General features: G+C 46.8%; 1 protein-coding gene across 1 annotated transcript in view; it reads right to left on the reverse strand.

Annotated features, from left to right (window-relative positions):
- The window catches only part of mecp2 (methyl CpG binding protein 2), a 32715-nt gene extending 22901 nt beyond the window's left edge, over positions 1-9814 (reverse strand). The window contains exon 1 of the mRNA XM_066710109.1: positions 9750-9814. Coding sequence (XP_066566206.1) covers positions 9750-9781 — 32 coding nt within the window. The 5' untranslated portion in view covers positions 9782-9814. The remainder of the gene's footprint in view (positions 1-9749) is intronic.
- Between the last annotated feature and the right edge of the window lie 4807 nt (positions 9815-14621).

Genomic DNA, 14621 nt, shown 5'->3' on the forward strand with positions numbered 1-14621 from the left:
GAGCGTGTGCCGGTGGAGACGCGTACTTAGATCTGCAGACCACAGCGAGCCGCCCGGCCGCTGACCAGAGGACACAAGGAGAGGGGGGGACTCAAATAACAATAAGTAAGTAAATACAAATAGCACTCTTCCTCCTACTCCTGCTCGGTGTTGGTCTCTCTCTCTCTCTCTCTCTCTCTCTCTCTCTCTCTCTCGTAAAACCCAAATCAGAACGAGAGAGTTTAGGGGGGAGCCATCAAAGTCAGCGGATACTTGAACTTTTCATTTATTTACTTTATTTAATCCGCTTTGGTGCAGCTCCGTTATTGCAGCACAAGCCCTTCTGTAAATAATTCTAATGCTGTGGTCAAACCTGCACTCGAAAACCAAACCTGACCAAATATGTTCAAACTATTCCAACCACCCAAATGAAACCTGTCCACGGCACACTGGCACTTAAACGGCTGCTCAGAGAGACACCGGCCGCTTGGACTCGACACCCCGCTGACTCCCTGGCTCGGAGAGGAAACCTGCGCCGATCCACAGCACACTCAACGCATCGGTTATAGATTGACTGCTCTGTAAAGGCTCCCTCAGAGAGAAATGCATCACAGTTCAAGCCACACAACAGATGGGAACCTCCATAAATAAATAACTGTAAATAAATACATAAACCAAAAGACAGACAACAAAGGGGACAAAGGCTGTGCGTAAATCGTGGATTTCGTGCTGCGGGTGAGACTGACGGATAATGTCTCTGGAGCAGCCAAGTCGGGGACACATTATACAAGCACGTTAACAGTGAAAGGAAGGATCAAGAGCCATGTCCAATCACAGCCAAATACATCACCACCACCCCAAACAAAAGAGTGCTTTCAGTTTTTCACCCACGGTAGGTACGGTGTACGTTCTTCAGACGGCCGTGGCCTGTACGCCTTTGACAAGCACATTGCCCGTTTCTTTTATGTGACCGATTACATTTGCACGTTCCTGGTTCCCGAATCGCAATTGCAAACGTCTGATCCAGTCATCACCGACTCCAGTCCTCTTTATTTCCACGTCTCTCTGCTCCTTTAGCACTGAAAGCGGTTCACAGCTTCCTAACCGCGAGAACGCGATTGCCGGTGAGGGCCTAATTCAATAGATCGACTATTTTTATCCGCGGGTTTTTATTCAGCCAGTATGCTTTGTGTTGAAGAACGTTTCTATCAGGTAATGTGACCCCCCGCCCCCCAAATCAAATCATTAAAGTTAAAAAGTATGCTGACACAGATATGTAGACTCAGAAAATGTGTTTCAGCCCCAAGGTGCGCGGTCAGAGGCAGAGCCGTCATACGATGAGGAGTTTCCCATTTAAACCTTCTTTAAAATGAAAAACTGAAGCAGACACCCGAGAGATATGGACACGTCTCATCAAAGGCACAACACGAGTGCCGATGTGCACAGCTTTCCATCCCATCCCCTCGGAAGCGACTGGAGTAAATATTTGCAGCCACAACCTTTTTGACGAAGCCAGGACATCCGCTCGGCCCTGCCTGGTATCTCCAGTGAAGAGACACCAGACTGAAGAGGGCCGGTACTGGGCCGGTACATGGCAGGGACACACCGACCCGGACAGCTTGGTCTCAGGAACACGTGTTCAGCTGTATGGTGCAGCTGCATGGGAAATGCATGTAAATCCAGTCTGGCAGGGAATGTGTTAATGCACACGGCACCCATGTCACGCAGTTGCATCAGCTCCTCAGTTCTTATTCATCCCATTTTAAACTCAAAAACCCCCTTGAAGGTTCCCGTTTGACTTAACAAAAACTATTGATAATAGATCAATAAAATACTTGCAAAATAACCCAGATTAATTGAACACTGGCTCTGCTAATGAGGAGCCCTTGAACACAAAGGACCCTGGAAGCCCGGGAGCCGTGATGAACGCACAGCTCAGTCTGTGCGCTACAGTTCAGCATCACTCATAAATACGGACATCGGTTTCTAAAATCACACAGATGTTGCAGACAGAAAGAGCTCCTCTCAGTCGCTCGGCACTTAGTGGCACTACAGCGCAGACGGTGCTCACTGGAAAGCAGAAGAAAAAAATCTAAATATAGGCTATTTTTCCACCTTTCTGGCTGACGTGCTGCACTAGACCGACACTCAGTTATGCGATTTAGTACCAATAAGGAAATAGGCCTAAATAATAATCATTTATAGAATCGCTGCAGACATGAACTGTGATCTTGCGCTTTCTTGCAAGGTTACCCCAGAAGAACACCAGCTGAATGAGCTACGCAGGGCTGTCGAGCTCAGGCCTGCAGTGTCAGAGCCCTGTGTCCAGCACTACCCCATGTCCAGCCGATTAACTGGACGAAAGCAATTACTCCACCGGTAGTGGACCCTGAGTCACAAAACTCTTTTCAGCAACAACTCTATTAAAACACTGTTACACACACACAAATACACTACTCGAACTGATACAAAAATAGGTTAAATGATGTATTTTCATAAGAAACACCTGAACACAATGCCCCCCCGTGCCATATAGACTTGCGCTGTGGTCCTGTCCAGTGCGTCTCTGTGGAGGCCTGGGTGGTCTCCCTGTGGGACAGCATGTTTGCATGCTCCGGTCCTGCCACTCCAGTCCTACAGACAGCAGCCATCAGATTAGCACACAGTCAGTCTAGTCTAGTCTAAATCAAGTAAGACAGCTGCATAAACCTTAAGACGTGAGCTACAAGGTTAGCCTCCTCACCCCCAGGCTAACTTTGAATTGAAGTCAATCTTTCCATGGAAACCACGAACTGTCATAAAGAAACAATGACACAACGGCACTGCTGCTGACAGGCGGAGCCTCCCACTGACTCACACGCCGCACTGTCCCGCACACCGGCAATCCCCAAATCATCGAGACCCCTCCACAAAGACTTCAACAGCCAATCCTGTGGTCCGTTTACATTTTGAGGGCCCCAGATTTCATTGGCTTTAAAACGGGAAATGACAACGCGCACAAACACGCAACATCTAAACTTACATTTCACTACAATCATTCTGAACCTGGGGAACACCGATCTTATTCATTTTCAGTTTGTTATAAAATGTTTTAATAAATACAATAAACCACTTTGGATATACAGAAATACTAAATATGCCTGGTCTTGCTGCAAGGGGTAACATGTCGAGAGTACAATTAAATTCACGACCACTCCGGATTACCAACAATTTAAATTTGAATTCTGTCGCTGAAGTTTAATCTGTGCAAAAACGTGCTTTAGTTGTCCAGTCTAAAAAAAAACGATTAAATCGCGGTTGTCTGTGTGTGTGTGTGTGTGTGTGTGTGTGTCCAGGGGCCTCCTGTCCATCTGAAGGCCACACTGAGCAGAGCGGGGGGTCAATTCCACATGAGCCCCATGCAATGCTGGAACTGGACAATATGCAACAACATATCAAAGCTACAGATGGAGCTGGAAAGGACTGCAGTGACACAAGGGGAATCGGATCTGAGCAAAAGGCAGTAACTGACACTAAGAGGTGGCAGAGTGAGCTGTCAAGTGCCAGGGAAGCTGCCGTCGTAGTTCTCAATGTCACACTCTCACTGGAGCAGAAATGAATACGACGGTAACTCTGTAATCCTCACACCCGAGTCTGTGATGTTACAGCACTAGACCTTTTGGGTCATTTGATCACAGCTCTGAAGAACTGCCCTGAATGAGTTATTTTAAAAGCCTGGGTCGAAATCCCTTTCTTTATGGGTCTTGACGCTCCTGCAGACGTGAAGTTGTCTATAAAACACGCAAATCCACCAACTAACCAACACCGCCGTCTGGAGACACTCAAACGAAGAAGCTGGCTTAGTACATTAAATTCACAGGCTGCCACACATGGAAGGAAAGAGGTCTCCCCCAGCCAAGGCTCAGACGGCGTGTAAAACAGGCCTGCGTGGTTCACGCTGCGCTGATGACCTGGTCACGCCCCCGCGCTCTGTGACACGAGGGCACGAGGACGCGGAAAGGAACGCTGGCTCCCTGACAGCTGCTCCGGTGTGCTTCTCTCCCACTGCTGGTACCTCGACCATGGTGCCTCACACAGAAAGACCCGAACCCGTCGCCCTGTTCCTGCATGACACTGTGCGTCGGTGAGTGTTTCTGCCCTGATTATTTACATTATTCTTTTTTTTTAATCCCCTGCATGGAACATATTTAGCAAAGCCCCACTCAAACAGAACATGTGGAGAGCGAAGATATTAGACCTGCTCAGACACCACGAGCTTCATTATCAGCATTCAGGGGTTTCCAGTGTCTGGTGATGGAGGGGCAATTTCCAGAGGTTGCGTGGGATGGTGGGGCCACAGTAGAAAATGAACCACTTCTGAAAACGAAATATGTCTCAAATCATATCTTTTTTATTTCCGATACATTTCTGTTAGGGAACATTAATGAACTTGAATTGTTGTTTTAATTATTTTTCCACAAATTACATTTGCAATTTGTAACAGAATTGTTTTTTTTAAGTGTAAAAATATAGTAAAGGTTTAGAAAGGGGTGGTTGAAGGTTGGTTTTGGGGGGCCGCATCAAACATCACCAAGGGCCGCACTTTGAAAACCCCTGCATTAAGGGGTTAAATCTGTCTTTCTTTCCTGCGACCAAGACTCATTTTGGGTACGCAGAGATGAAAACACACACACTTTATACATACGAGATAAGATAATATTAAACGCTTTTGAATGTATTATATATAAAGCACAGATGTTGCACTACTGATGACAGGACAATGCTGATCCAGTTCGCTCATGCTTTTGGGGGGTGAAGTAAAAATTCGCCTGCATTTTAAAAGGGGTCGCACTGAGTGAGGGCTGGGGAGCGCTGGGTTAAACTGTGTGGATTGATGTCGGCCCTATCACAGCTGCCTGCACCTTCGCCCTGGTGTCTGCAGACCAATCGCTCAGGACAACAAGAAGAAATACATTTAGACAAATGAGCTGATTTATTCAAAAATAACTGGACAAATGGGTCCATTTAGAAATTGACTGTATGATACAGAGGAAGCTGCACGGTTTCACAGCCACTGTGAGTTTCATTAGCGCCCAGCAATCCCAAACAGACACACCAGAAAGGAAGGAAGAAACGACGATACTGAACACCTCCATGTATTGCAAGCATGTTATTTTGCTGCTGATTATAAAACAAATTAAAACAATCCATGAAAACAGCGAAGCAATGCTTCCAGACTAGAAGGCTAAACATTCTGGATTATAATTTAAACTGTGTTAAACTCTTTGCAGTTCCCTTCAATACTGGGTAAAAAAACAGGATCACAGAGGCAATAGTTACACTAATTAAATCAAAACAAACCCCATCCCCTATTCTGCAATTAAGATATTATCCAGACTCATCTTTCGCTGTCTATGTGTGTAAAGTGACATCATCAGGGTTATTAGCTTTTCCATGCAAATTACCTCTGAAAAAACAAACAACCAAGCTAAGCAAATTCTTTAAATATATATGTATATAGAATAAATACAGAAAACAGATCATGTGCGTCTGTACAGGCGTGCACAGATCAGATTTTCCACATTTAATCTGAAATCCGATTAAATGAAAAACACTATTCTCGTGGCCGAACAAAAGAGGGAGCCCTCCCCAACTCCGCACCCCGATTTTATTCTCAACCACAGAACTTCCTGCTCATTTGTTTTTGATACTTTCAATCCAACGAGACTCGAGAGAGCTTTAATAAATAAAATCAGTCAAATAAACACACATATAAAAGAGCCAATTTCTAAAAGTTAACACACAAAACTCATAATGCGAAGTGTCCTCGTAAAAACAATTGTCAAATATTTGTTCTTTCTTTTTTAATTTATTTTACGATACATCTTACCACAAACCACAGCCCACCCTTGAGATTAAGATCAAAACGACACAGCGAGACGCAGCGAGCACAGGCCCGAGTAGAGGAAGACGTCCTCCGGTTACGTAGTTTTGATTGAATTTAGACGATGAATCTAGAGTCTCGAAATGACGGTCATGCCCGCTCTGATGCCAGGCCGGGGCACGGCACCATGCAGGCCAAGAGATCAGTCATCTTCAGCGCGACTCTCCTGGTCTTCAACACAAGCCTCTGGCACAGCTAACGCCAGGCAGATGGGAACAGAGTAGCAAGACTAATCTCCTAAACCACCAATATAAAGTTATTATTGTTATTAATATTATTTATCCAACGCAAACTAGTTTAATGACTGTTACATTACAATGCTGTCCTGCACAACGAAACACAGTCGTTAGCCGGGTGACGCTGCTGCTGCTGCTGCTGCTGTCATTGTCGTGGGTTTACTGGTTTAATTTCCCCTTATACAAGCTGTCTGGTCATCAGCTCCTTCTTCCTCTGAATCCGGTTATGTAAAGCAGTCCGAGATTGACTCTTGGAAGCGGTTCAAAAGCACTGGTGACTTCTGCTGGATGTTTATTTAAATTTATTTGGACATAAATAAACACATAGGCACAACTTGCAATATTATCAGACCAGGAAGTTGAAAATGCAAAGTATGTACTAAAGTAATGTTCGTTCTCTTTTTTCCAGTTTATTATTAGTTGTCGTTCACTTGGGCTAATACACCGCGTGGGCCTCAAAGTCAGTCGTCTCTCGGTAAACACAGATTGCAACCGGTTGCCAACTGGCTCCATTATAACTGGACAAGTTTTTCAAGTTGCTAGTAAAGTGAAATAAACTAAGGTGTATAAACTGAGCACTAATCGAACTGATCCCTCAAACACAGCCGCCCATGTGAAGTAAAAACTAAAATCACGTGGAATGTGCGTCTTTTCTTTCTGCCCTTCTTTATTTACGTCTGTGTTTTTAACTTGCTATCACCTTGCGCTTCATTAACGGAGTCTCATCCTAACTTTCACAGCACTGTTTCCCACAACAATCCCAGCAAGGAATCCCAATGGAAGTACTGAAAACACGCTCGGCTCAATATACTGCTCACACTGACATGCTTAAGCTTTAGGAGGCAAATGTAGAGAACCTGTGCGTCCCCGAGCGTGTGCCGTTCCTGTGGCCAGTGTGAGGTCGTGGCACTGTCCATTCAAAGTGTACTAAGGTTTTCAAATCTTTGTGCAAAATAAATTTCACAGCAGTTTACGCATCATTGTATGCACACTTGCACAATTCTAATTTTTCTTTAGTTTATCAAATAAGCAATTATACCAGCTTTAAGACATGCACACTGCGTAGCCAGCATTTGCAATTTCAAATACAAAAGTAGAGAAGCCAATGTAGTCCCGGCCTGTGGCCTCAGCGCTCTCAGAAGCCACCGTTCACCTGACCTGGGTCAACTCCACAGATACGAACCACCTGAAAAGTGCTCAGAGCAACTGGGCTTTTTATGTGTGTATTTTTTGCTATGCATGTGTCTTTGTGTTACTGTGTTCGTGCATTATGTGCACGTCCTGTGCATCACACGCGACTCTCTCTGGTTTGTGAAAAGTAATCTGGCAGGTCAGCACGATTTATTTATTTTCCTGTGACAAGTGTGAAAATACCCCATTTCAAAATTAAGGGGGTTTGAATTTTGGCCGGAGTTTATTTCTTCGACTAATTTTTTCAACCCATTTTCGCAGGACAACGGACACTGGACACACCAGTGCAGGCAGCAGAGACCACCTTTCTTGGGGAAATGTAAAAACTGAAGGGGTCTCCTGTTCAAAGTACTGTGGAGCCAGAGACGTGATTTTCTCCTGAAATAAAAACAGTTCCTGTGTTTTGGGAGTAAAACATGCTCCCTTTCAACTACACGTTCAACCCAATCCTTCCTTTCCACTCAGCAGAGGGTGGGGTGGGGGTTCGGACTTATGATAGCCAAATACGTATTTATTTTAATTCACGATCGCCCAATAAATACTACATAAGCAATATTTATATATAACAAAAATATGCAAGTTAGGATTATTAATATACCACTGCCATGGCCAACAGCATGCCTGTAACTTTTAAAAACATGTATGTGTTTGTAGATCAGCTGGCACAATGTGTCCAAACATAGTTTACAGTAAGATCAAAACCAGGCATCAATGAGTTGTTTTTAGAGAAGCCACAACCATGTCAGCATCAGGAATTTAAAAACTGAGACAAAGCATGTTGGGCCAGCTATTATTCATAGATTTTACAAACCCAATGTGTGTGTTTTAATATATATAAATGAATATACACACACAGACACACACAAATATGTATTACAATAGAACAGATAAGGGCCAAAGCGGACTTTACATTGTTTTTCGGTTTTTAAGCTCAGAATCCCCCAACCCCCCAACCCCCACCCCATTACAAAAAATCAAAACCGAATTGTTTTTTCACATAAAAAGAAAATCAGAGAAGTACAAAATTCGTCGATATGAAATAAAACAAAAACAGCTCGTTTCCCCCCCGTATGAGCGTCTGTTTCTATTCCTCTCGCAATGACGCACTTTGAAGACGGCGGCGGCGGCAGCCCGGCTCAGCGTGAACTACACCGGTGTGTTTATCGCGCAGCCCCACAATAACAGCGCCCTGCTCGGCGCCCCCCACCATAACCCCCCAAAACACCCGGGATATTAACCACTGAATTATTTGCTCCAGTGTGAGTATAATTTCACCCCGTTTTCTCCAAAGAAAAGCAAGGGCATTGCTGGTGTGTGTGTCCATGGCAAACTGTTAAACCACACAGTGGGGAGAGCCTGGAGAGAGGGACCATTCTCCACCGACATCACACACCTCTGCCAAGGACACACACTACTGTTTACCGGGCTTTATTACTGCGATATACGATTATATATATATATATATATAAATAAATCAAAGCGCAGGAAAAAGCACAAAGCACCCAGGGAAGCCGAGGATGATCATGTCAACCTCCAGCACAACAAATGACGCAACAAGCCCGTTCGGTGCGAGGTGTCTTTTTCGTTTTGTGTCTTTTGAGGAAAGCTGCAGACGCGCCTCACAGCCGGCAACCGACACCCTCCCCCCGACGACACACTTTTAACACACGGCTCTGTGCTGCACACAGCTGGGCTCGTTTTCCAGCAGAGGAAATAAGCGCGTCACACACACACACACAGCTGCTTCATACGGACACGTTTATAAATACACCTCGGTGTTTCTTCCGTGCACAAGCACCCACAACGACACAGACACAACCGGGCTGCGTGTTAAAAAATACCGCTCTGGACTGGGGCTACACTGGGACCCATCTTTCCACCCAAAAAGTTCATCTCCTACGCACCGTGCCCGGGTGCCAGAGAGGTGTAGTTCACGGAGGAGCAGCCCGCAGCGCCCCGGCCGCTCGCACGGAAGCTGCGGCCACGGACAGCCGCCGGGACAGCCGCACGACCCGCACCCAACCCGGGCGAGCGGCGCGCCGGGCTGCCGCGCTCCAGCGCTACTGTGAGCCGCGAAGGGGGTGGGGATGCAGGCAGAACATCATGCGTGAAGTGGAAAAACACACTCGCCATCCTGCTGGAAAACAACCGCGGCAGCGCCACAGCCATGTCGGCGCGGACAGACGCAGCGCCCGCCGCCTCTCCCGCACTGCCGCCGCGGCGCTTGTTGTTATTATGATCCCCCCGCGGAGGGCAGAAGCGGGTGAAAGCCTCCCTCAGTGCCAGCCCGCGCCCGCGCCCGCAGCCCCCGCAGGATGCGTTTCAACCCCCTAACAGTAAGTATGCGGAACCGGGTCCGACCCGCTGCTCGCCCGGCCTGCTGCACAGATACTCTAGAAAAGGTTTTAATTCACACTTACAGTCTCTCCTCTCCGCTCTCTGCGGCGGCCATTTTTTATATTTAAATAAATAAATAAAAAAATTCACTACACATCTTTTGGACCCCCCCCACTCCGGACTCCCGCCCCTTCGGACACGTCCTCTCGCGAGATCTCCACCAGTCACCCATCGCAAACAACGAGACGGGCCAAAGAAATCTCGCGAGAGTTGCCATAGTCAACTGCGAAGTCAAAAATATCGTACCCGAAAGATTCCCCGAGACGGCACACCCCTGAGCCGGGCAGCCTAGACGGCGATTGGCAGAGAGAGGTGCCACTCATGTGCTCGGCCTGTCATTGGCTGGCCTGCACATCGCTCACTGGCATGGCCCAGCTGCTGATTGGCTCAATCAAAGTCTACGCGGCTCCAACGACACGGCGATTGGCTGAGCCGGCTGATCACTCAAAACTTTAATTGTACTTATAGCCCGCCCACTTCTCCACTTCGAGCTTTCTGGATTGGCGTTCCGTCAAGTCAATCAGCTATTTTTGCAATTAGTTCGAAATTCGCAATTAATACGGTTCCTCGAAGCCCATTTTCGTCACTTTTATTGTATTGGTATTATGTTGCTTACTTCCGCATGCGTTCATATGCATTGCAACTAAATCTGCAAAGTGTCGTTTGTCATTTTAAAGCGCGTAGATCCGCCGACGTGTGCAGCTCTGTGCGGAAACAGCGGGCCAACAAATCCTGTGTGAAGTTTAATTCTGCACCGTAAAATGAATACAGTCTTAAGTATCATTAAAATGTTGTGTGAATATCTACAATAGTTGTGTACTGCAGCCCGGGAGGAAGTGCTTGTAACAAATATGAACTATCAGAAATCTGCAAAGTCTGTCTGTTATAATACTATTATTATTAGAGCCAGTGTGTGCAGATAACGCATTAAACAGCGACTTAAACGTCCATTAGAACCGGTGGGTATAGTAATGTTGATATAAAATGGCACGGTCTGTTGCGGGACAGCGCGGGTCGTGCAGCTCTGCGCAGCTCTGCCAATGCGGGTGCTGGGATGGTGCAGCTCTGCGCACAATTGCGGAAAACATCGCTACAAGACCCGACCAACGCTCTGCGCTGTGTTTTCACCATCGGCAGCCCTAGTGTGACCCAGGCCGTCTTCTGATGTGTTTGCTTTCATTTTAAGCGGCTTCCTTTGAAGTGCATTCAATGCGCTCGGTTTCAGACCGTTTCATATAAAAGTGGTTTGGATTCAGGTTTTCCTCACAGCATCAGACAGATCGCATGTAGCGTCTGAGCTCAGCTGTCAGCAGGGATGCGCACAGTGAGAGAGCACATGTGTAGAGGCAGGTAAAGGACAAGCACTTACCACTGCACCCTCACTTCGTATGAAGCCAGGTGCGCTGCGCCGATGCTGGAGTCCATTGTCGGCTGCTTTGCCGGTGTTGTTAGCGGATGACGGGGTGTAATCAGTGCTAACGGCTCGGGCGGCGGACCCAGTGACCGTTAATATTTAAACACAAACTGTCAACGCCCAGCGTGCGCCACAACCGCTCACATTTGCGGCGAGCCGAGCCGAGCCGAGCCGAGCCCCGCCAGCGACCGAGCCGAGCCGAGCCGAGCCGAGCCGAGCGCCGTCAGCCCTGCACCGCCTGAACACCTGTTCCTAAAGATTGCTACAAATTAAACTCTGTGTATTAGCTCCTGATAATCAAGATCGATGATGCAACTACTGTTCTGTTTTATTCTTGACTGCGAGATTTAAACCGCAAGGAAAGTTGAACAGTAATACATTGCTAGAAAGTTGATTTCTGCAGGCGTTATATTTGAGACATTTTTTAAATAAATACATTAATTAATAACTTAATGGTCATCCTAAAGCCCCTGCCAAAAAAATAAAATTTTCATACTACAATAGCAATAACAAGATGTGTATATATACATGGAGAAACTACAGGCACAGCCACAGGTTGCAGGACATCGGACATGAATACTGAACACACAGAGAAAACAATAACTCAATTCAGGGTCCGTGATCTGATCATTTGAGGCCAGAATAAAAACAGACTTTCAACCTGCTGATAGAAAACCATAAACCCAACTTTGATGTGGCAAGGTGTCGCTTTTCTTCTGCTCATGAGTAAAACTGTACTCATGGTGCATATATGAGCAGTGTGCGTGTGGGAGCAGTATGCGTGTGGCTGCAGTGTGCTTATGGGAGCAGTCTACATGTGTGTGCAGTGTGCTTGTGGGAGCAGTCTACATGTGTGTGCAGTGTGCTTGTGGGAGCAGTGTGCGTGTGCAGTGTGCGTCTGTGTGTAGTGTGCATGTGGGTTCAGTGTGTTTGTGGAGGCAGTGTACCTGTGAGTGCAGTGTGCAGTGTGTGTAGTGTGCATGTGGGTTCAGTGTGTTTGTGGAGGCAGTGTACCTGTGAGTGCAGTGTGCAGTGAGTGCAGTATGTGTGTGGGAGCAGTGTGCGTGTGGAGGCAGTGTGCCTGTGAGTGCAGTGTGTGTCTGTAGTGTGCGTCTGTGTGCAGTGTGTTTGTGTGTGTGGGAGCAGTCTACATGTGTGTGCAGTGTGAACAGTACAGATCTGTGCAGCTCCCCACAGTGCCACCAGAGGCCAGCAAACACTCTCGCATTCTCTCGCTCCAACGGGAAAGCTGCATTCAACCCTCGGCACCAGCACGGCATCATTGAGGTCACGGTCGCTAGCAGCCCCAAGAGCTTCCCAACTCCTGGTGTGCTTTCCCAGTTCCTCTCACAGCTGTTCTCTGGGACTGGGGGGAAGGATTCTTTGGCTGGTGGAGGTACTGTGCTGTGCGTCGGCGGGGTGGGTGTGGGGTGGGTGTGGGGCGGGTGTTCAGTGTCAAGGCCGAATGGTTCAGGGGTCAATGGCCCGGCGCTCCTGGCTTACTCTATTCTCTACGTTAAGAAAATTGAACACGGGTGTGGTTTGCTAATCGGTGAGGGGTGTCACTGTGGTGCTGCGTGTTTCATCTCCATGTTTAATGAGCTGTCATTCATTTGGTTCAGAAAACTAAATCATGAAGTCTGGGCCTGCCTGTATGTCGTGTTTCTCTTTTATATTTATTTACTTATTGTTGTGCATCGAGTATCTTCGTCCTTTGAGAAATGCCCCAACATTTTAATAAATAAATACTAATTCAAAATAAATCTCCAGTTGTGATTTAATTGGTGTAAATTAGCCGCAAACAGATTGTATCTGGTCACCCGGAAAATGTGCCGTCTGTTCAGAGCGCAACTCTGAGTGGGGCGAGAGAGGCAGTCCCCTGACCCTGTGTGTGTATTTCTCACTGTGTGTGTGAGTGTGTGTGTGTGTGTGAGTGTGTGAGTGTGTATTTCTCACTGTGTGTGTGTGTGTGAGTGTGTATTTCTCACTGTGTGTGTGTGTGTGTGTATTTCTCACTGTGTGTGTGTGAGAGTGTGTATTTCTCACTGTGTGTGTGAGTGTGCGTGTATTTCTCACTGTGTGTGTGAGTGAGTGTGTGTGTGTGAGTGTGTATTTCTCACTGTGTGTGTGTGAGAGTGTGTATTTCTCACTGTGTGTGTGAGTGTGCGTGTATTTCTCACTGTGTGTGTGAGTGAGTGTGTGTGTGTGAGTGTGTATTTCTCACTGTGTGTGTGTGAGAGTGTGTATTTCTCACTGTGTGTGTGTGTGTGTGTATTTCTCACTGTGTGTGTGTGTGTGTGTGTGTGTGTATTTCTCACTGTGTGTGTGTGTGTGTGTGCGTGTGTGTGAGTGTGTATTTCTCACTGTGTGTGTGTGTGTGTATTTCTCACTGTGTGTGTGTGTGTGTGTGTGTGTGTATTTCTCACTGTGTGTGTGTGCGTGTGTGTGAGTGTGTATTTCTCACTGTGTGTGTGTGTGTGTATTTCTCAGTGTGTGTGTGCGTGTGTGTGTGAGAGAGTGTGTATTTCTCACTGTGTGTGCGTGTGTGTATTTCTCACTGTGTGTGTGTGTGTGTGTGAGTGTGTGCGTGTGTGTGTGTATTTCTCACTGTGTGTGTGTGTGTATTTCTCACTGTGTGTGTGAGTGTGTATGTGTGTGTGTGTGTGTGAGAGTGTGTATTTCTCACAGTGTGTGTGTGTGTGTGTGCGTGTATTTCTCACTGTGTGTGTGTGAGTGAGTGTGTGTGTGTGAGTGTGTATTTCTCACTGTGTGTGCATGTGTGTGTGTGAGTGTATTTCTCACTGTGTGTGTGTGTGTGTGTGTGAGTGTGTATTTCTCACTGTGTGTGTGCGTGTGTGTGTGTGAGTGTATTTCTCACTGTGTGTGTGCGTGTGTGTGTGAGTGTGTGTGTGTGTTAGTGTGTATTTCTCACTGTGTGTGTGCGTGTGTGTGTGTGAGTGTATTTCTCACTGTGTGTGTGTGTGTGTGTGTGTGTGTGTGAGTGTGTATTTCTCACTGTGTGTGTGTGTGTGTGTGTGTGTGTGTGTGTGTGTGTGAGTGTGTATTTCTCACTGTGTGTGTGTGTGTGTGTGTGTGTGAGTGTGTATTTCTCAGTGTGTGTGTGTGCGTGTGTGTGTGTGTGTGTGTGTGAGTGTGTATTTCTCACTGTGTGTGTGTGCGTGTGTGTGTGAGTGTATTTCTCAGTGTGTGTGTGTATTTCTCACTGTGTGTGTGTGTGTGTGTGTGTGTGTGTGTGTATTTCTCACTGTGTGTGTGTGTCAGTGTGTAACCCAAAGCCACATTCTGCTGCCACTGTTTGTGTATGGCAGCGATGATGTATAAATATAAATATAGCGCGCACTCTGACCAGGCAGGCTGGGATTGATGAGGTTTGGCCTCAGACCCACACAGGCCAGGCCTGCCGGCCCTTAGCGCAGCCATGAGGGCCAATCAGCCATTAGTGAATGACAGGAAGGTCTGC

The sequence above is a fragment of the Amia ocellicauda genome, chromosome 7 (genome assembly GCF_036373705.1).
Source record: "Amia ocellicauda isolate fAmiCal2 chromosome 7, fAmiCal2.hap1, whole genome shotgun sequence".
Taxonomy (NCBI): Eukaryota; Metazoa; Chordata; class Actinopteri; order Amiiformes; family Amiidae; genus Amia; species Amia ocellicauda.